The sequence below is a fragment of the Odocoileus virginianus genome, chromosome 31 (genome assembly GCF_023699985.2).
Source record: "Odocoileus virginianus isolate 20LAN1187 ecotype Illinois chromosome 31, Ovbor_1.2, whole genome shotgun sequence".
NCBI classification, from domain to species: Eukaryota; Metazoa; Chordata; class Mammalia; order Artiodactyla; family Cervidae; genus Odocoileus; species Odocoileus virginianus.
In genome coordinates, this window is record NC_069704.1 from 8,594,595 (window position 1) to 8,615,320 (window position 20,726).

Genomic DNA, 20,726 nt, shown 5'->3' on the forward strand with positions numbered 1-20,726 from the left:
CAGTACAGCAAGAAGTGAAACTCATTGTAACAAGAGGACCTCAGGCAGAAAAGGTGAGGGTTCTAAACTCTTTGGATTGTCCAGAAAGTGGTAGAAGGATTCTCTTGTCGCGGACTTGAGTGAGTCAAGGATGTATGTTGTACTTTAGAGTAACCGGTAAGGGAGAAGATTACATACCTCACAAGCTAATAGCAGAGAAATTACACAAATCACAAAACCTTAATGCAAATGAAGGCAAAAGAGTACAGAAAGAAGAACACAGAAAGGGAGAACCAATGAAAAGTAAATAGTAAGATGGAATATTTAAGCTCAAATCTATTTAACACATCAGGAAACACACTAGAGATAGCATAGTAAATATTCTAGTTTAAAAAGACTAAATTTTTTTAATACCATACGTTTATAAGAGGGGTATCTTAAATATAGGGACATAGGTAAGTTGAGAGTAAAATTACAAAGAGATACACTATATAATCACTAATCAAAAGAAAGCTAATGTATCAGATAAAGTAGATTTTCAAGGCGAAAATCTACTAGAGATAAGGAGGGACATTTCATAAAGATAAAAGGGTCAAATCAGGCAGTTTTAATGATTATAAATTTGTATGTGCGGAAAAACAACAAAATTTGTCAGAAGTGAATTAAAATACATGTTCACACAAAAACCTGTACACAATTGCTCATGGCAGCATTAATCATAATAGCCAAAAAGTAGGTTCATTACCCCAAGTGATGGATAGACAAATTGTGGTATATAAATTACTCAGTCATTAAAAAGGAGTAAAGTACTGACACATGCTGCAGTGTGGATGAATCTTGAAAATATTATGTTTCGTGAAAAAAACAGTCAGACCTAAAAAGCCACAAACTGTATGATCCCCTTTATATAAAATGTCCAGAACTAGAAAATCCATAGCGAGAAAAAGTAGATCGGTGATTGTCAAGTGCTGGGGAGAAGGCATAGGGGGTGACTGAATGTGTAGGGGGCTTTTTCTAGTGGGGAGAGAAGAGGTGATGAAAATGTTCCAGAATTAAACAGTGGTAATGTTTGTATAATCTTGTGAATATACAAAAAACAACTGAATTTTAGTCTTTAAAATGGTGAATTTTATGGCAGATTAATGACATCTCAATACTTTGGACTCTGCAATTAAAACAAGAAAACTTGTCAAAAGTAAAAGGAGAAAACAGAAAATCTACAATCCTAGTTGCAAATATTCCTCTCTTGATAGAACCAACCAACCAAAATCAGTCAGGATACAGATTTGAATAACAGAAGTAAAATCTTACCAAATAGACACAGGTAGAAAACAGTATGTAGCAGCTAAAGAAAAGACAGCATTGGATGATGGAGCCCTTACTATGGACCACACTATGAACCAGACCTTGTGCTTTACATGCATCACCTCAATGCATCTCCCTGACATCACACACTCCCTTAACAGATGAGGAGGAACAGAGGGTGAGCATCTGGTCCAAAATCTCCAACCAGCTTGTTCTTAAAACCCCGCTAGGCTTCTTCCGGTACTGAATTTCAGAGAGATCAGACTGGACTCTTTATTCACATAAGTACACCTCACGGTGCTGGGGTAGCTGAGTTCCGATGCAGAATGAATAAACAGGAACTGTTAATCAACTTCATCATCAACAAAAACATACCTGGGGCACCTACAGCACACAAGACATAGTGAGAGATAAAAAATAATGATGACAGCCACAATTTATTGAAATTTTACTCAAGTTTGCAACTCACAGTTGTAAGCACTTTACAGTATTTTTCCTATCATTTAACCTTCACACTCAGTTGCCAGGTAGGCACACTTATCCCCACTCCACCCTTGACGACTGAGACCCAAGGATGGGAGGCACCTCCCCTAAAGTGGCAGTCCTTGGATTTGTGGCTCTGGAATCCAAGCCCTCCACTCCTGCTTCACAACACAGCACCATCTTCAACAGCACCATACTTATCATTAACCCAGAGCCTTTATCATTAACCCAGCCCACACGTTCTTTTATGGAATCTCATCTTCACAGCGACCCTGTAAGGTCTAGGCAAGACAGAGATCACAGAACTTTCTAAAAGAAGAAACCGAGGCTTGAATGCAAAGAAACGTATCTTGTGGGCATACCTGAATGGTCCATGTGCCCAGTGAAACTCTACAGAGGGGGAAAGGCAGGAAAGAACTCATCAAGGGCCCTTTAAGGAGAAACTGCTGTTTTCTCAACACACACACGTTTTTATTCTCTATTACTATACTCACCAGGGCTTTGTGGTTGGATGATAAACATGGGCTTCTACTGATCACATTCACAGCCCACACTTCCTCTGTGGCAGGTGGAAGAAGGCAGTGATCACTTTTATGAATAAATCTCATTAAGCAAAGCAGGCCACATCATCGGCCAAAGAGAAATGCTTAAAACAGCCATTTCTGAGAGGTGGTCTATGCTCATGCTTTCTCTTCTCTGGCCCAGAGAAAATGAACAGTCAGATTCATCTCTTACATGGTAAGTCAGCCACATAATTACATTTCATGTTCACTAGAGTCATTTATAGGGTGAACTGACATTCAGAGAGGTTAACCTAGCCAAGGTCACACTGCTAAGAAGAAGCAGATCTAGGATGAGAATTCAGGTCTCCTGCAACCCCATCCAAATGATTATCAAGTCTGGGGCACCTCATCTGTGTGGGGCTATAGAACCTTTCTACATGTAGATAAAGGCATAACAGACAGAAAGGCCAAGGGCAAGAATGGAACAGAAAATGCAGGAACTTTCCAGACATTTGACTTTGAAAGGGCCAGTTAAAAAAAAGAAAAATCCAGGCTACCCCTTATACAGATGTGTAAACTGAGGACCAGCCAAAAATTACATAGCTAAAAGTGGCAGTTCAAGACCAGAACCCCAGTCTGTGCCAACTCTACCCATCATTCAACTGAGTACAGAGAGTGTTTTACAAAAGCTACTATCGAGATGACAAGCATTCGATCCACAGGAATTTTTTTTTCCTTAGCAGGTCTAGGTCATACACAGAAAGTATAAGTCTTTGTCCTTGAGGGGTTTAAGGTCTGTGCACAGGAAAACAGGATCAGTAACATGAAACGGCAGCAAAGGCAGCAGCTACATCAAGAACCCAAAGGAGGGGATTCCCGGGTGGCCCAGTGGCTGAACCTGGAACTTTCACTGCAGACGCCCGGGTTTAGTCCTGGGCAGGGAACCATCCAGCATGCCATGTGACACAGCCAAAACGCAAAATAATAATAGTAATTTTTTAAAGAGAGAGAGAGAATTTAAGAGAGGCAGAGTCAGGAATTCCCTGGAGGCCCAATGGTTAGAACCCAGTGCTTTCACTGCCAAGGGCCTTGTTTCAAGCCCTGGTTAGGGAACTAAGATATGCAAGTCCTGTGGTGTGGCCAAAAAAACCTAGGTGAGATGATTTGGATTAATAAAGAGGTAATTAAAAAAAAAAAAATAGAAGTGGCAGAGATGTTGGAAGGCTTCCTGAAGGAGGGGTAAGGATAGCTAGGCTTTAAAGCATGCAAGAAGGAGGGGCAATATGGAGGAGGGGACTAAGGTACAGACTCCCATGTATAAAATAAATAAGCTACAAAGATATACAACACAGGGAATACAGCCAATATTTTATAATAACTATAAATGGAGCATAAACTTTAAAAATGAGGAATCACTATATTGTACACCTGAAACTTACAGAGTATATCTTACATCAACTATACCTCAATTTTAAAACATCTTTTTTTTTTAAAAAGCATGCATAGAAATCCAACAGATGCAAAAGAATAGCTATGTCAGTTCAGTTTCAACCTATTAAGGATTTTTATGGGCGATGAAGCCAAAATTGCAGATGATGGCCAGGGGAGCCTTTAAATGCCAGGCGAGGGTCTTTAGATTTGGGCCCAGGGAACAATGGGTCTTCATATTTTTTCAGCAGCAGAGCACCTGGCAGCCTCTGAGCTCTTCATGGGATTCCACGAGGGACAGATCTTGCTTCACTGCAGGACAGCGTTAGTGTTAGGGAACAGGACTGCTGCTCTCCGTCTGCAGTATGAGACCACACCCACGGGCATGTGTGCCTTGGAACAAAGTAAGTCCTCTGATCAGACAGAATCAGTCTCTTCCAAATCTTCTCATTAGTAGTTACATGCTGTTCCTTCCTTCCTTCTGTCTCCTGAAGGCCTGCATGCTAGCAGCAAGCCCAAGTGACACCACTTTTCAGAAAATGTAGGGCAAGAGCAACTTAAAAGTGGAGAACACTCTGAGAATTCACTTCTTTGCTTCAGATTGGAAGGGGGCATCTTGTAATTTAAGGGGCTCAAGGCAATGCCACTCAGAACAGAGCCCTCCCTGAGTCTCCATCTGACAAGAAGTGGGTGAGAACCGGAGCATCGCCTGAGACCAAGCTTTGGGCCCACTTTCAGCCCCATCTGGTCATCTTCACATTTTCGGGGATCATCAGACAATGAAAGAGATGGGTGAGGGGCCTCTTCCACTCATGCCAACGGTTCTAAGCAGCACAGAAAGTAGCTCAGAGTGGGACCATCGGCTTCTGCAAAGGCCAGAGGTCAGCGTGGGCTGTCGACAAGCCATTTTGGAGCAGGGTCCTGGAGGGAACACCGGATCCCCAGTGCTGACGTGACAGCCTCAGGGCACCCCAGACGCTGCTCCCCTCACCGAGGCCTCGCCATCAGCCACCCTGGAGCTCCGAGGCCTCCCTGACCTCTCACCTTCAGTCCTGGGGGAAGAGGGGTACCTCCATTCCGAGGTCACCTGGCCAGGAATGGGCAGCACCCCGTGCCCAGGATGTAGGCTTCTATGAGCTGGCAGGGGCATGGAATCCTTGGAGAGTCCGTGTGCCGTGTCCCCAGGTCCTGGGGAAGCTGAGAGGTCACGAGGAGCCGGGTGTAGTAGCCGCCAAACACTGCCAGGAGCTGCTGGGCCATTTCCTGGAAGAGGCAGGGAAGCAGAGTGAGGGCCCCAGAGAGGTCTCTAAAGAGTGAGGAGAAAGCCACGTGGTCCTTGGCTTTGACGCTGGTCCAGCCGTGATACTCACTCAGAAGGACCCGGCCAGGCCCTCAGCCGGGGATCAATCTTGCAGATACCTGAACGGGTCCAGAACTCCCGCTCTCAAGCTCTGTGAGGCTACTACAGTCTCCATTTCCTCATCTCCAAGGTGGGCAACCTAACTGCTAATAGGTGATAATGTGCACAAAAAAGCTTCCCTAGCGGCTCAGACGGTAAAGCGTCTGCCTGCAATGTAGGAGATCTGGGTTCAATCCCTGGATGGGGAAGATCCCCTGGAGGAGAAAATGGCAACCCACTCCAGTACTCTTGCCTGGAAAATCCCATGGATGGAGGAGCCTGGCAGGCTACAGTCCATGGGGTTGCAAAGAGTCAGACACGACTGAGCAGCTTCACTTTCACGCACAAAAAGGCTAGGGAGCAGTAGAGAAATTACCATTAGCTTATACCAGCCAACCGCACACACACACACAGAGACACAGTCTCTTTCTGTCCTCTTCCAGTTTCAAGTGATTTTGTAAAGTACACGAGGTCAAGGTAATGCATCTGAAGAGACTCACCAGTAAACGGAGGCAGGGCTGGGAGAATACCCCTATGACGGCAGATTCTTCAATTTACACACGCTAGTACCTGCTGTATTACTTCAGGCTAGTACTCCTATATTAAGTGTGCTGACAAAAACCACTGCAATATTGTAAAGTAATTAGCCTCCAACTAAAAAAAAAAAAATGAAAAAATAAAAAATTAAAAAAAATAAAAGTGCTTATCAAGGCTACCAGATCATGCCTCTCTCTTCTATGCTGTGTGAGCCCCCTAGGGAAAATAAAGGATGCTCTGATGCAGGGACAGTGGGGTTTAGGGCCTGACTCAGTTGGATATTTAGGGGCAAAAAAAGCTGAGCCTAAAAGTGCAAGGAAACTGTCCCCGTCCCACTGAGAACCTGCCTTCACTTCCTGCCCTCATGCCTGTGAGAGGAGCAGGTTTCTCTCCAACAAACTACAATGCATCATTTCACCCTGTTCACATATTTGCTTTTGTTTGCTGGTTTGCTGGCTGAGGCCAAAGACCTCTTCAAGCAGAGTTGTGTGTACACAGGATCGGACACAAGACCAACACGGTACGATTCCATTTAAAAGAAGCACACACAGCAATAAGTTCAGGAAGTCCAGGCGGCTCAGTGGTAAAGAGTCCATCTGCTGATGCAGGAGACCCAGGTTCAGTCCCTGAGTCAGGAAGAGCCGTTATAGAAAGAAATGACAATCCACTCCAGTACTCTTGCCTAGAAAATGCCATAGACAGAGGAGCCTGGTGGGCTACAGCCCACAGGGTCACAAAGAGTCGGACAAGATTGAGTGACTGAGCACACACATGTGCCTGTGCGTGTGCATGTGCGTGTTAGTCGCTCAGTCATGACCGACCCTACGGACTGTAGCCCACCAGGCTTCACTGCCCATGGAATTCTCCAGGCGAGAATACTAGGGTAGGTCGCCATGTCCTTCTCCAGGGGTTCTTCCCGACCCAGGGGCTGAACCGGGTCTCCTGCATTGCAGGCAGATTTCTTACCACTGAGCATACCCACAGAGCAATCAATTCATAGAGACAGAAAGTAGAATGGTGGTTCCCAGGGGCTGGGGAAGGTAAGAGAGTTTGTATTTAACAGGTATGTGGTTTCAATGATGAACAAAGAAGATAAAAAGGTTTTGGAGGAGGATGTAGTGATAGTTGCACAACAATGTGAATGTACTTAAATGCCCTTGACTCACACACTAGAAAAGTTACGGTGGGAAATTTAATATTAAGTATATTTTATTGCAGTGGAAAAAAATTTAAGTAAAAAAAAAGAATTGGAAAAATTGTGTTTACTGCATGCTCTTATTAACACATTTGGTCTCCAAAGTTCCATCCACCTGTCTGGCAGCTGGGATTCCAGGGAAGATGCTCTAGCTCCTTAAATGCAGCACAGCTTAGGTGGTAGGACCCAATAAAACTTTGGAACAGGAGGAAATGGAATTCAACGGAGATGCACATAAGATTTCAATATCCAATTGCAATTTAAGAAGATAGATTCATGACAGACTGCCTGATAAACAGATTTTAAAAAGACCCAAATACTTATCAACATGTTCATGTTTAGGTAGGCTTACCATCTACTAACACACAACTACACATCCCATGGAACTACACAAAAAAAATACCAAGATATTTTTTAAATGGGGGGGGGACCTAATAAGTATTTTATATCTAAAATTTTATATTTATTTTCCAGTTTCAGAGATCTTTCACCTGCAGCCAGTCTGAAGGTAATGCAGTAAGGTGTGGGTTACACCCAGGCTGTTTATGTCGGTACAGTTAGGCTTCAAGAATAGGCTTTTGAATTAAAAGGGCCAGGTGGGACTATCCGCTCAGCTACCCTGGGACAGACCCGGAACAAGTCACTTCACCTTGCTGAGCCATTTCCTCAGCAGCAAAAGACAAAAAATCGAGACATCTTTCTGTTTGTGCTAGAGTGAGGATTCATTAAAGGAACTTATGGAAAGAAAGCCCAGTGTGCAGTGCTCAATAAATGCCATCAATATCACTATAATTATCATTATTTAAAAAACAGAATCTAGCTCTGTTAGAGCAGTGTTTCCTTAGAGTTATCCTTTGTGCTAGAAAAATGCTGAAAACATCAAATAGCCTACCACTTACTAATTCAGATTGAGCTTTGCACCCATTTACTTTAAAATTGATTAACATAAGCAAAGAAACTCAACAAGAAAATTTGCCTCCTGAAATCATAGGCTGGTTTCCGCCTTGGATTCTGCCATATTCTCCCTTGTTATGTGACCTTGGGTAAGTCAGTTGACCCCCTGGAAGTTTATTTCACCCAACACGAAAAAAGGGAAAATAACCCATATTTCAGAGAAAATGCTAAAGAATTTTATGCATGACAAAAATCTATAAAAATGTAAGAGGTCATTATAACTATTTATCTGCCTTTCACACACACTGGGTTCCTCCTGAAATATGACAGTCTGGACCAGGCTGAGACTTGGGCATCGATTGTATTTTCCCTCACTACATTGTAAGGGCAGCTACTTTAAAAACATGTGCACACACTTGATATTCATGACAGGAAATTGTATTAGTATTGGTTTGAATGAATTTGAAAAAAATCATTTAAAAGACCCATCATAGTTAATAGGCTATTTCACATAAACCCAGACATGCATGCACAAGAAAGAATGTGACCTTATATTTTCAGCTCTTTGAAGAGATTAATATATTTATCATTTTCTCTCATATTGGTCCTATTTGCAGGCTCCCCACTCCCCATCCATGCAAAAGGAAAAGTCTGGACTGGGCTGGACTTTTCATCTCCAAATCCATTGGCAAAAAACCAAAGGCAAGTGTTCGCCTGTATCACACCCTGCTGGAGATAACCCCTTGCTGCAAGTCATCCAAACCACATGTCCTCCTGGTGAGAAGGGGGTTCCACAAGCTGCAAACCACATTACCAGACTTCTGGTCTACCAGCTCTTAGCCATGCCAAACAAACAGCTTAGCTAGCAGGACCAATAGAACTCTGGAGCAGGAGGAAATGGAATTCAACAGAGATGCACATAAGATTTCAATATCCAACTGCAATTTAAGGAGATAGATAAATTGATGATAGATTGGTTGATAAACAGATTTTAAAATGACCCAAATATTTATCAACATACTCATGTTGAGGTATGCTTACCATCCATTGACACACAACTACACATCCCATGGAACTATACAAAAAAATACCAAGAGGCTTTTGAAATGGGGGCGGGGGGGTACCCGGTAAGTATTTTATATTTAAAAATTTATATTTATATTCCTCTAAGCTATCTTTTAAACTGCTGTGGTGATAAAAAAAATATATTAAAAAACTAGTAGGCTAGAAGAGGTGTATGGTCCCCACCAACTCGGTAAAGACACGTCCCCAGGAATCTACAGTAGAACTTGAGAGCCATGCACGGACTCTATACAAACACCCAGTGAAGGAGGGAGGCCCTGACTGACCCAGGTGCCTATTACCTCCGGCTCAGCCTCAGGAACAAGCTGGCGAAGTTCAGTCTGCATGAGCGGCTTCTCCGTGGAACCCGGACGGTCGGGCAGGAGAGGAGCTTCCTCTAGCAGGTTCTCCGGCCCCTCATCGGCTGTGGGGCTCACCCCAGTCTCCATGACAACACACAGCTGGCTCAATCTGCTTCTCAGCAAGGACTGCAAAGGAAACAGAGAGGGGCTGGGTGGTATCCTCAGTTGGGTGGATGTAGGAGGCCAGGTGGCTAGCCAAGCATCAGACCCACAGAGGATGGATGGACCATCTACAGATTCAGATGCCGACCTCAGGAGACCCTGGAGCTGAGCCACATTGGAGAGATCAGATAATTCCTGCAAAAATAGCATCAGAAGCACAGGGCTCAAGGATGGGAGGACTGGACTCCGAATCCGGCATTTCCAGCTGGCTCTGGGCCTTCTCAGAGCCTCCGTTTCTGCTTCAGTGTAGGTGAAGCAAAATCTCCCTGTTCTTCCTCAAAACACTGAAGATTCTGAACAAGGGATAGTCACCTAAATATATGGTATTTTCCTCTGCCAGAATATTTATCGTTGTTGTGATAAATGCAATCTATTGTTATTTATTACTATAATTATAATTAAATGTTCACTATAAGAAATGTGGCAAGTGCAACTAGTTAAAAAGGAAGAGAAAAATGGCCATCATTCCCTAGGCAAAAACAGCCATGATTCCACAGAGGTATTCTTCCTTCCAAGTAACTTGTTCCTTAGACATTTTTTCCAACACCGAGATAATGCAATCTGTACAATTTAGCCTCCTGGTTTATTTTCTTCTTTTGTTTTTCACTCAAGGTATCTTACCTCTTGGCTCATCTTCATCTCTTGAATGTGATCGGACAAAAACTGCACACAGGTCTCCAGGTCGAAATAGACAAACCAGAGCTGGGAACAGAAGCAGTCATGATCACAGAGGACAAAGCCTGCCTGACCTCGAACTCTCCATCCCCAAGCCAGGCCTCACCGCCTGCCTCCTCCCCACAGGCCTGCCCTTCTGGGTATGAGCAGATTCACCCTGGTCTCAGACGGGAGCCATTCTGCTGTCTCTGAGTTCCCCTACGTGATAGATCCCCTTTGGATGACTGGCAGACAAATGGCTTTGTGTGCAAAATTTGGAAAATGTCAAACCCTGCCCTGAATGGCTGAAGTCCCATCTCTCTCAAGTCACTGAACATCCCGGATAAACTGTGGACCATCCTGGACATCACATATCCACCTGGGATGAACACATGTATGTACCCCCTCTATCCGCCGTGATTGGGATGCCCTTCGATCTGGAACCCAAAAATCAAACGAGAGAAACCCTTCAGAGCTATCACCTCTTCTGTCCGTGGCCAGGTCAGAGGTAATCGACTTGGGGGCTCTGGGAATAGGAGAGTTTAAGAAGTCTGCCTGCCCCTCACCATCACCTCCCCTTCCACCTCCACCTCCACAGTCCTCAAGAGGCCGGGTTCAACTCAGCCAGGTGGGAATCCTCCATGTTCACACATTACTACCCAAGTTCTGCAAGAAACCAGTGGTGCCTGTCTCATACCCCTGTCCACAGACCCGCTCCTCTAGATCGTGGGCCTCCCTCTTCCCAGTGAGACCCAAGGTCACACCTCTCCCACTACCTCATCCCCAAGGGAATACTTTTTAAGTAGATTTCTTTTTTACTTTTTATCATGAAATTTTCCAAACATATATACACAGAAGGAAAGCACAGGAAGTCATTAACTCCCAGTTACGCGTCATCTTGGTTCAGTGATTATCTCTTTATGCTACCCTTGTTTCATCTCTACCCCCACCCATTCCTCATCTTGGACCCCTCCATGCCCCACATCCCCCCAAAAAAATTCCAAGATATTATATCACCCCATCTCAACATGCTACTTTGCAACTGAAAGAACCCAGTTTTTTAAAAGATGTGTCCACTCCTTAGTCAATCCAGCCAGCCAGCCATACATTCAACTAACGCTTGTCAAGTCGTTCCTCTGTACCAAATGATAAAAGAGGATTTAGAGATAAACGAGGCTGAAAGGACCCCCAGATTCAAGAAGCTCCTGATCTACACTATCACGTTGACCCATCAGGAGTCTAGTGACCAAGTTCACCCTTGGTGTCAAGCAAGATCCCTTTGCATCCTGCACCATCTCGGGCATGCTCCGTAAACTCAGGATCTGCCTCTGTCTGTTCTCTGCCGCAGCCTCAGTACCTAGAACAGTGCCTGGCACAATGTGGGCTCTTAGTAAGTATTTTGGGGATGTACAGGCCACGTGCCCAACGGGCTTCCTACCAAAGACCACCTGTCTCGGGCTCCCACTGGGTGAGATGTGGGTGTGACGCTGACTGAGGAGATGCACCAATCCCACTGGCAGAGCCCAGCCAGGATCAGGAGCCCTGAGCCTCATCCAGCCCAGCTGCGTCCCAGACCCACTGCGTGACCTCCTTCCGGTCGCTTCAGATCTCGCATTTCCCTGGAGCCAGGGAAACAAGCAAGCTAGGGGGACACGGCCTTCAGGGTCTGACCTGCCTCTCCAGGGACCTCATCTGAGCACTGAGGGCTTGAAGCAGAGGAGGACCCATCTCTCTGGCGAATAAATGTGGAATGCGGAATGTGGCTTGGCTTCCTTCAAGCTGTCCTTCCAGCCCTGCCTCGTGGAGGTTCTAGGCTGCCGCTGACCGCCCCGAGAGGCGTCTCCAGAAGGGAACACAGGAGCAGGGAGGAAGGAAGCGCTGCCGACGCTGTCTCTGTTAGCAGACCCTGGCAGCCAGCACTGCACAGGCCGGGCGAGCCAGCCTCAAAGCTCCCACAGGAGGGTCGCTTGGTGACGCGGTACCTGGATCACACTCTGGCAACCTTCCACCGTGTCCGTCACCCCCAGCAGCACCCGGTGTCTCAGGAGGGCTCCGTTGGCAGCTGTCAGCCTGAGGTCTGTGTTGCTGTTGGCCTAGAAGACAAACGCCAGCCTTGCGGCCTGAACTTCATGTTGCCGGGGCGCTCCTGGGCCCGGGTAATAACCACACGCTGTCCCAGCCCGAGACAGCACGGGACAATCTTGGTCTTTAAGACACAGCCAATGTCTCCCCTATATAACAGTCCGTGGGGTTGTTGGGACAATAAATTCAGCAGTGTCAGTGAGCCTGGGGTGAAGCCCAGCTCCGCTACTTCTGGGCAGGGTGGTCCTGGCCAACTGTGTCCCTTCTCTGAGTCTCGCTTTCTTCAGGTATGAATAAGGATAAAAAGTGTCCCCAGCCCCAAGGAAGGTGGTGAGATTGAATTGAGACTGTGTGTGAAGCACTTCACGCAGTGCCCAGGACACCGTCATGTGCCACAGGTATCTGCAGGAAGAGGGGATAGGAAAGGCTGCCGCCTCTCGCAAACAGGCGGAAACCAAGGCAGTGTGTATACATGCTGAAGCTCTCAAGGACATTGTGTGATGCAGGTTGAACACGAACACTAAGAGTGACAACGGTCAGGGAGGAGGATCTGCACCGCCCTGAGGGACAAGGGATTTGAGAAGAAAGAAGTCCTTGAACTGAGGCTCAAAGGAAGACATAGGAAGGCTGTGTGACCACAAACCAGTTACTTAACCTCTCTGAGCTTCGGTTTCCCCACTAGTGAAGAGTTAATACTTTATGCAATACCAAGTAGGATTATGGGCTCCCCTGGTGGCTCAGATGATAAAGAATCTGCCTGCAACGTGGGAGACCCAGGTTCAATCCCTGGGTTGGGAAGATCCCCTGGAGAAGGGGATGGCAACTCATTCCAGTATTACTGCCTGGAGAATTCCATGGGCAGAGGAGCCTGGCGGGCTACAGTCCATTGTCTCACAAAGAGTTGGACATAACTGATTAACTAATGCACACACACACACAAGGAGGATTATAAGCATGCTGCATGCATTATATCATTTAGTTCTCCCTGCAATCCTATGAGGAGCTACAATTACTATCCCATTTTACAGATGAGAAAACTAAAGCCCCAAGAGGTTAAGCAATAAGTCACCCCAGGTTGTAGGGCTAGCAAATGGTAGGGGTATCCTGCCTTCTTATCAGGTTTTTGGGCATAGATATCAGGCCCCAAATACAGAACACATAATTAGTGCTCCTTAAATGATGGCCATATTAGAAAGTAAAGGATCCTGGAGGATCAAAAAACAGTATGACAGAAGGGCCATTATATACCTGGGGCCTCCATGCTGTACCTACGAGTAAAAACAGTTTTGTTCATCTCTCTGCCCTATGCCCAGCACATCCCCTAGCACTTGCTGAGCCTTCATAAATACCAGCTGAATAGGGAAGAAATGGAGGGAGGCAGAAACCCACAGCAGGCCTCCCCTGAACCGCCTCCCTGAAGCACCTGCCAGGTGCCAGATATTTTTCTTGCTCCTGATAAAGCAGAACACTTAGCATTTTCCCCCTCCCCAAGAGAAGGTTCTTGTTGCAAAAGCAGCCAGTTCAATTTATTTTTTATAGGCCAAACACAAGACCATGAAAGCATTAACGGAGCCCAAGGGCAGCATTATTTTGTCAGCCTCATCTTGAAGCTCAACAAAGATCCTTTCAGAATGGTTGAGCCATAAAGTTCCTATTCGTCCCTGTGAGCACAGGCGCTAAATGGAATTCATACCCCAGACCCTGACCACATTTCCTCACAGCCTGCCCTCTCCTCCTGAGTCAGGCAAGAGTAGAGTGTTTACTAAAGGTCTCAAAGTCCAGCTCTGTGCCAGGTGCTGGGGAGCTTCCTAAAGTAGCTAGGAGAACAGTGGAGGGGTTTCGCTAGTGATCCGGGGGCTCAGAACCCACTTGCCAATGCAGGAGACTCGGGTTCGAGCTCTGCTCCGGGATGATCCCACATGCTGCAAGGCAACTAAACCCAGGCACCACGTCTACTGAGCCCAGACTTAGAGCCCGTGCTCTGCAACAGGAGAAACCACACGATGAGACCCTGTGCACCGCAACTAGAGAGCAGCCCCTGCTCGCTGCAACTGGGGAAAGCCCCGTGGAGCAACGAAGACCCAGCACAGCCAAAAATAAACAAACACATTTTTTTAAAAAAAAAAGAAGAAAGAAAGAAAGATGGTGGAGGTGTGGTAGGCAGAATAACGACCTCCCAAGGCTGCTTAAATCCTACCGCACAGAGTCTGTGAATTTATGCTATATGACACGGAGGAATTAAGGTGGTAGATGGAATTAATGACGCTAAAGAGTTAGCCTTAAAATAGGAAGACCGGCCCAGATTACCTAGACAGCCCAAAGACCCAGCGATCAAACCTGAGTCTCCTGCGTTGCAGGCAAATTCTTTACCATCTGAGCTACCGAGGAAGCCCTAAAGTCATCACAAGGGGCCTTAAAAGTGGAAGAGGGAGGGAGAAGACTCAGAGTCAAGAATGTGAGAAGGACTCAATCCACCACTGCTGGCTCTGAAGATGGAGGAAGGGGCCATGAGCCAAGAAATGCAGAAGGCCTCCAGAGCTAGAAAAGACAAGGAATCAGATTCCCCACTAGAGGTTCTAGAGAAGAGACAGCCCTGCCCTGTCAAAACTTTTAAACTACAGAACTGTAAAACAAAACATTGTTTTAAGCCACTTCAGTTTTGGTTATCTGTTATAGCTACAAAACACCAGTGCACTTGGGTATTGGTCCAGAACGTGGCTTGGAATCTGAGCTCCTGGCTTTGAATTCCAGCTCTGCCATTTATTAGCAGCATGACCATGGACTACTCCTTGGGTCTTTTGGAACCTCAAGTACCTCATCTGTAATGTGAACGTAAAAGACTTTACCCAGAGATTTACTGGGGGATTCAATGAGTTAATGTATGTAAAGCATTTAATAGACATCTACCACAAACGAAGTACTCAACAGTAACAAAAGACTGATGTTGAAGAAGCAGAAGACAGTTAGCAAACCATACATTAAGCCAGGGGGTATCAATCTCCTTTGTGAATGAAGTCAGGAATCAGAGGGTTCAAGCTTGGAACCCCCAACCCTGCCAGTCAGACTGGGATTGGCACAAGTTACCTAAACTCCCTGATCACCCACTCTCGGCCTCAAAGGTCAGTACTGGGATTAAACGAGATGCAACTGGCAGCTGAGCGCCAGGCTGGAGTCCCCCCACGCACAGGGGAGATGCGTGGCAGGGCTGTCGCCTCAGAGGGCCGTCCTTGCCACCCCCAGACTCTCAAAACACAGCCCGCTTCCACAACACAACCCACAGGGATCAGAGGGAAACACAGAAAGGACCTGATCACACGTGTGACTGGTCTGCCTTGAGTCGCTGGGCACACGGACCATGGCAAAGTTTCACAGCTGGGGAAATTCTTTGAAGCAGGTGGAAGAAAAGTCTGACTTGGGGTTCTCCTGCCGGTACAGCCTCTCTGGAGGGAGCATGGCTGGGGTCCCCGGAGGGCTCACCTTCCTCTGGTGTCTCTCGAAGATGAGCACGAGAGTCAGGGTGAGGCTCATGGCAGCCAGGGTCACGAGCAGCAGGCCCACCCAGTGGTCTCCCAGGGCGAACATCTGGCTGGTGGAGTAGATGTTGGCCCACACCACCACGTAGAACACCTGTGGGAAGCCAGAGGAGGGGCGTGGTCAGGGACACCTGTCCTTGGATGACGCAGCTCCACTCCCAGGGGCACTCTCTGGCCACTTCGGACACCCTCCTCGGATTCAGAGAGCTCACAGTGCCAGGCAGAGACCAATGGGGGTGTGGGGGCCTGTGAGAATGAGCCCTTGTTCCTTGTTCATAAGTAGAGGGAGAGGCAAGGGGTTAGAACAGGCATTCCAAATTCCTGCTAACTCTGATTTTAAATAAAACAGAAAAGGACAGGGCTTGGGAGTGAAATGAATCTGAGTCAGAAGCCCATGTTGATCCTTTAAATGCTAGGTGGACTTAACATGTTATAGCACCTCTCTGAGCCTCAGTTTCCTTATCCATAAAATGGGGATAATAATACCTCCCTCCTGTGGCTGTTATAAAGGTCAATAAAAGAACCAAGTCCCAGAGAGCATAAAGGTCTTGGATAACAAGACCGGATACTAAGACTGGGGCCTCGGGGGTGGGTCTGCAGATTCCCAGTGCCCCGGCCTCTGCCCTTAGTAAACCTGCCTTCCACCACTTACATGAGGAGCTGGGAACAACTCTCCCCCATAAACCTCCTCCTACACCAAACCCAGGGCCACGGGTACTGCTCTCTCCCAGGCAGCCCGGCCACCAGCCCCTAAACCCGTCACCAGCACCCCCAGCTGCAGGGCATGGCACTGAATTCAGCAGTCTGAAGGGACCCCGCCCTCCTTACCACAGCGAAGGCCAGCCGCATGGGCCTCGAGTTGTAGATGATGTATCTCCTCACTTGGGGCTCTAAGAGGGCGCTCTCAGCCAGGCTCCTGTACTGGTCAGCTGGGACCTGTTCGGCCACCCAAGGGAAAGAGACTCGTCGGCCACAGAGAATCACGCCCCACGTCTTCCCACCGGCAAGCATGCTGTGTGCAGTTCACGTGGCTATCATGTGGAAGGGGGGTGAGTGCATCCTGGGCTGCCCGAGAAGGCAGAACAAGGCGCACGGAGCCCCGAATGGCATCACAGGGTCAGAGGAGGACGGGCCCTACTGGGGGGACGGGACAGCTCGAGAGCCAGGGGGACGTCCAAGAGAGGGACGCCCATAACCCCAGGCTCAGCACCTCACAACAGACCCAGGAGAGCCTAATGGTTAAGGGGCAGGCCCTGGAGTTGCCCAGCCCTGGGTCCAAACCTTGGCCCTGCCCCTCATGTGCTGCGTGACCTGGAGCAAGGAAACCCACTTCTCTGAGCCTCACTTTCCTCCTCTGGGAAATGAGGGTGATAAATGTACACTTTACAGAGGTGGTGTGCATATTAAACAAGATAACACATATAACACTTACATATGCATTATACAGTGAGTGAAAGTCGCTCAGTCATGTCCGACTCTTTGCGACCCCATGGACTTAGTTCATGGAACTCTCCAGGCCAGAATACTGGAGTGGGTAGCCTTTCCCTTCTCCAGGGGATCTTCCCAACCCAGAGATTGAACCTAGGTCTCCCACATTGCAGGCGGATTCTTACCAGCCAAGCCACAAGGGAAGCCCATATATTACACAGTAAATATATGTATAATATATATACATATTATCTGGACATCGTTGGGAGTTTCTGTTCTCTTACTTGGGGCTTCCCTGGTGGCTCAGATTGTATAGAATCTACCTGCAACGCCAAAGACCTGGGTTTGATCTCTGGGTTGGGACGATCCCCTGGAGGAGGGCATGGCAACCCACCCCAGTATTTTGCCTGGAAAGTCCCCAAGGACAGAGTAGCCCAGTGGGCTACAGTCCATGTGGCTGCAAAGAATCAGACGGGACTGAGCGACTAAGCACACAGTAGTCCTCTTTCTCAGACGGATACGTGTATCTAACTATCTGCTTAGACAAGCCCAGGGCCACTTCCAAAGTGAACACCTGATACACAAGTGTCGGTATCAAACTACACAACTATTAGTACAGTCCAAGATACTGAAAACTCACATCTTCCTGCCCAAGCAAAACGCCCTAGAGCATAAAGGTCTTACGAGAATGGACTGCTTAAGAACACAGAATTTAATCATTAGAGACGATATTTAGGAGCATGGTAGAACAATACGCAAACTGTTCACCAGTGAAGAAAACCCCATCTGAAGACAACTGTTTAAGGAAAATGTCCTTTTGTACAAAGGCTGAAAGGAAGCATGGGAAGGAAAACCAGCTGTCGTGCTGATGTGGGGTGAGTACTGTCAACTTGGAACGTTTCCCATTAATGGTGCTAAAATGTTTTAAACCATAATACCATTCTGTGTTAAAGGAGTAAATTCTCAAGTCTTCAGGGTAAAATTAGCATTGTAGCTTCCTTATCCATAAATAACCCATCCTGGGCAATGATGATCAAGACCTCATCACTCTAAAGGATATGAGAAGAGTGAGAATCACACCTGTGGGAACTTAAAGAGCCACAATTTATTGAACATTTACTATGTGCCAGAGCCAGTGCAAGTGTTCCTTGAGCACCATGCCTTCTCATCTGCACAGAAACCCCAGTGTGTGACCCCAGGCACGGGGACCTAGTCACCTCTGTGGTAATCACGGAGCAGTTAAGTGCCCAGCACAGGGCAGACACCCCCAAACACACATCTATTAAGTGAATTAATTGGCATTTCAAGCATGGGGTAGGTGCTTAAAAAAAAATGCTGTGAACCACTGCTATGTTTAAAACGGATGACCAACAAGGACCTATTGTAACACACACGGAACGCTGCTCAATATTATGCCACAGCCTGGGTGGGCGGGGAGTCTGGGGCGGGGTGGGATCCATACATGTTTGTGTATGGCTGAGTCCCTTCACTGTTCACCCGAAACTATCACAACATTGTTAATTGACTAAACCCCAACATAAGACAAAAAAAAAATAAAAATAAATAGAATTTTAAAAAAACAATGAATGAACCAGTAAAAAAAAAAAAGTTGCAAATAATGAAATGATAGAATAGATAAGACAGATGGGTGGACTGATGGGTGGATGGGAGAAAAAGTAATAAGGATACAACAAAGTCAGCACTCACCTGAATACCCCAGGTCTGCAGTTGCTCTTCGGCGGCTCCCAGGTCAAATGAGATGGGCGCACAGGTATTGTCGACCCGGAGCACCGTGAGGACCTGGCCATTGCGGAGCTCTGAAAGCAGACAGACGCTTCATCTGGCTAAGCGATAAGGACTTGGGGTGAACCCAGACCTTGATGGCATCACCTCCTCCGGCCTTGAGAACATTCGCAGGGCAAGGAAGGACTTGCCATTCTCAAACCTTCCAGTGAAGGCTGAAGGTAAAAGTAAGGGTCTAATCAGCTGGCCCGAAATGGGAAGACTCCTAGGTCATCTGCGTGAAGTGGAAAATGTTAGTTGCTGATTGATGTCCAAGTTTTTGGGACCCCATGGGCTGTAGCCTACCAAGCTCCTCTGTCCATGGGATTCTCCAGGCAAGAATACTGGAGTGGAGAGCCATTCCCTTCTCCAGGGAAATCGTCCTGACCAAGGGATCAAACTCCAGGCTCCTGCATTGCAGGCAGATTCTTTACCTTCTAAGCCACTAGGGAAGCCCAGATAATCTGGGGAGGGGTCCACTGCAATCACAAGGATCCTTAAAAGCGGAAGAGGGAGGCGGCAGAAGAGCCAGGAGGGCTGTGACTATGGAAGAAAGGTACAAAAGATGGAACACCTCTGGCTTTAAAGTGGCAGAAGGCTTCAGGAGCCAAGGGATAGAGGCAGCCTTTAGAGGCTAGGAAAGAAAAGGAAACAGAGTCTCTCCTGGAGCTTCCTAACACAGCCCTGCTGACCTCACGATCTGAGCTCAGTGAGGCCAGGATCAGACTCCTAACCTACAGAGCTGTAAGAGGATAACTACATTTTCTAAGCCCCTGTCAGTGGTCATTGTTACAATAACCACAGAAAACGAAGCCACCAACTTATTGGCAAGCCCTCCCCAGTATATCAGCACTCATCATTTTAAAAGCATAAACTGCATGAAAGTCATACATCAAAAAGCATACAAGCTCAGGCTTATCACAACCTCTCAGGCCTGCCCTGCAGCGCTGCACTGAAGCCAGACCAGGAGCCAGAGTGAGGCAATCCCCCCAGGCCCAGGAGAAAGGCAGCAGAAAGAAGCCACACCTACTCCCCTTCTGAGTAAACTGTCCAAAAGGACTGAGCTCTTCCCTCAGCTATGAGGCCCCGGGAGCTACCGGTGAGCAGCGCAAAGCTGGGGCTGGCTGAGTCCTGAGATGTAAGGACCCTAGAGCCTAGCTGCTCAAGGCTGGGAGCTGAATATTTCAGCACATTTTCTGTAGCTGTCGCTCAGAAGCATGTTATCTACTGGCACAGATCCCAGCTCTGGGCAATACTGGAGTCTTAAAACTCTACCTTCCTGGGGATTCCTGCCCACCCCCTCAATCACTCCTCCACCCCCTCACCCAGTCCATCCCTGGGCCCTGCCAACTGGGCCCGACAAAATCTCTCCCGGCTCCACGCACCCCTCGGCATCTTGGCCACAACCCTCTCCCAGGCTCCCTTCCCCGCTCCCTGTCCCCTGTCTCCTAACTGGCTTCTCAAACTGCTCTTCCTCATATAGTGCATTCACAGAGCAGCCAGGGCACAAATCAAATGATACAAATCCTCTGAGCGAAACTATTCAACAGGGGCCTGCCCTGGTGGTCCAGTGGGTAAGAATCTGCCCGCCAATGCAGGGGTCTCAGGTTCGATCCCTGGTCTGGGAAGATCCTACATGACATGGAGCAACTAAGCCTGTGGGCTGCAACTACTGAAGCCCATGTGCCCTAGGGCCCATGCTCTGCAACAAGAAAAGACACTGCAATGAGAAGCCCGTGCACCTCAACTAGAGAGTAGCCCCCATTCCCTCAACTAGCGAAAGCCCGCACACAGCAATGAAGACCCAAGCTCAACCAAAAATAAATAAACAAATAAATATTTTTTTTAAAAAAAAGTAACTTTCAATAGCTTCTCAGTGCTCTGAAGAAAACCAACCTCCTTACCATACTCCCCCAGAACTTAGAAGAACTAGCCTCC

The 20,726-nt window shown here is 47.3% G+C and overlaps 1 protein-coding gene and 1 long non-coding RNA gene across 7 annotated transcripts in view; one reads left to right on the plus strand and one right to left on the minus strand.

The window, feature by feature from the left end:
- The window catches only part of TMEM268 (transmembrane protein 268), a 41,122-nt gene that overhangs the window by 13,496 nt on the left and 6,900 nt on the right, over nt 1-20,726 (minus strand). For 3 of the 6 annotated variants that reach the window (XM_070459225.1, XM_070459224.1, XM_070459226.1), the window contains exons 3-9: nt 18,714-18,823; nt 16,407-16,514; nt 15,523-15,672; nt 11,946-12,056; nt 9,931-10,011; nt 9,088-9,273; nt 1,703-4,961 (exon numbers count right to left, since the gene is read on the minus strand). In XM_070459225.1, the coding sequence (XP_070315326.1) occupies nt 4,782-4,961; nt 9,088-9,273; nt 9,931-10,011; nt 11,946-12,056; nt 15,523-15,672; nt 16,407-16,514; nt 18,714-18,823 (926 nt within the window). In that variant the 3' untranslated portion in view covers nt 1,703-4,781. Of the gene's footprint in view, nt 1-1,702; nt 4,962-6,890; nt 8,662-9,087; nt 9,274-9,930; nt 10,012-11,945; nt 12,057-15,522; nt 15,673-16,406; nt 16,515-18,713; nt 18,824-20,726 lie in introns of those variants that run through there. The other 3 variants (XM_070459227.1, XM_070459228.1, XM_070459229.1) reach the window with 3 other exon arrangements.
- LOC110125398 (uncharacterized) lies at nt 4,955-8,424 on the plus strand. Its single transcript, XR_011484920.1, has 3 exons — nt 4,955-5,188; nt 7,310-7,337; nt 8,341-8,424. It is a non-coding gene; the product is annotated as an uncharacterized lncRNA (long non-coding RNA).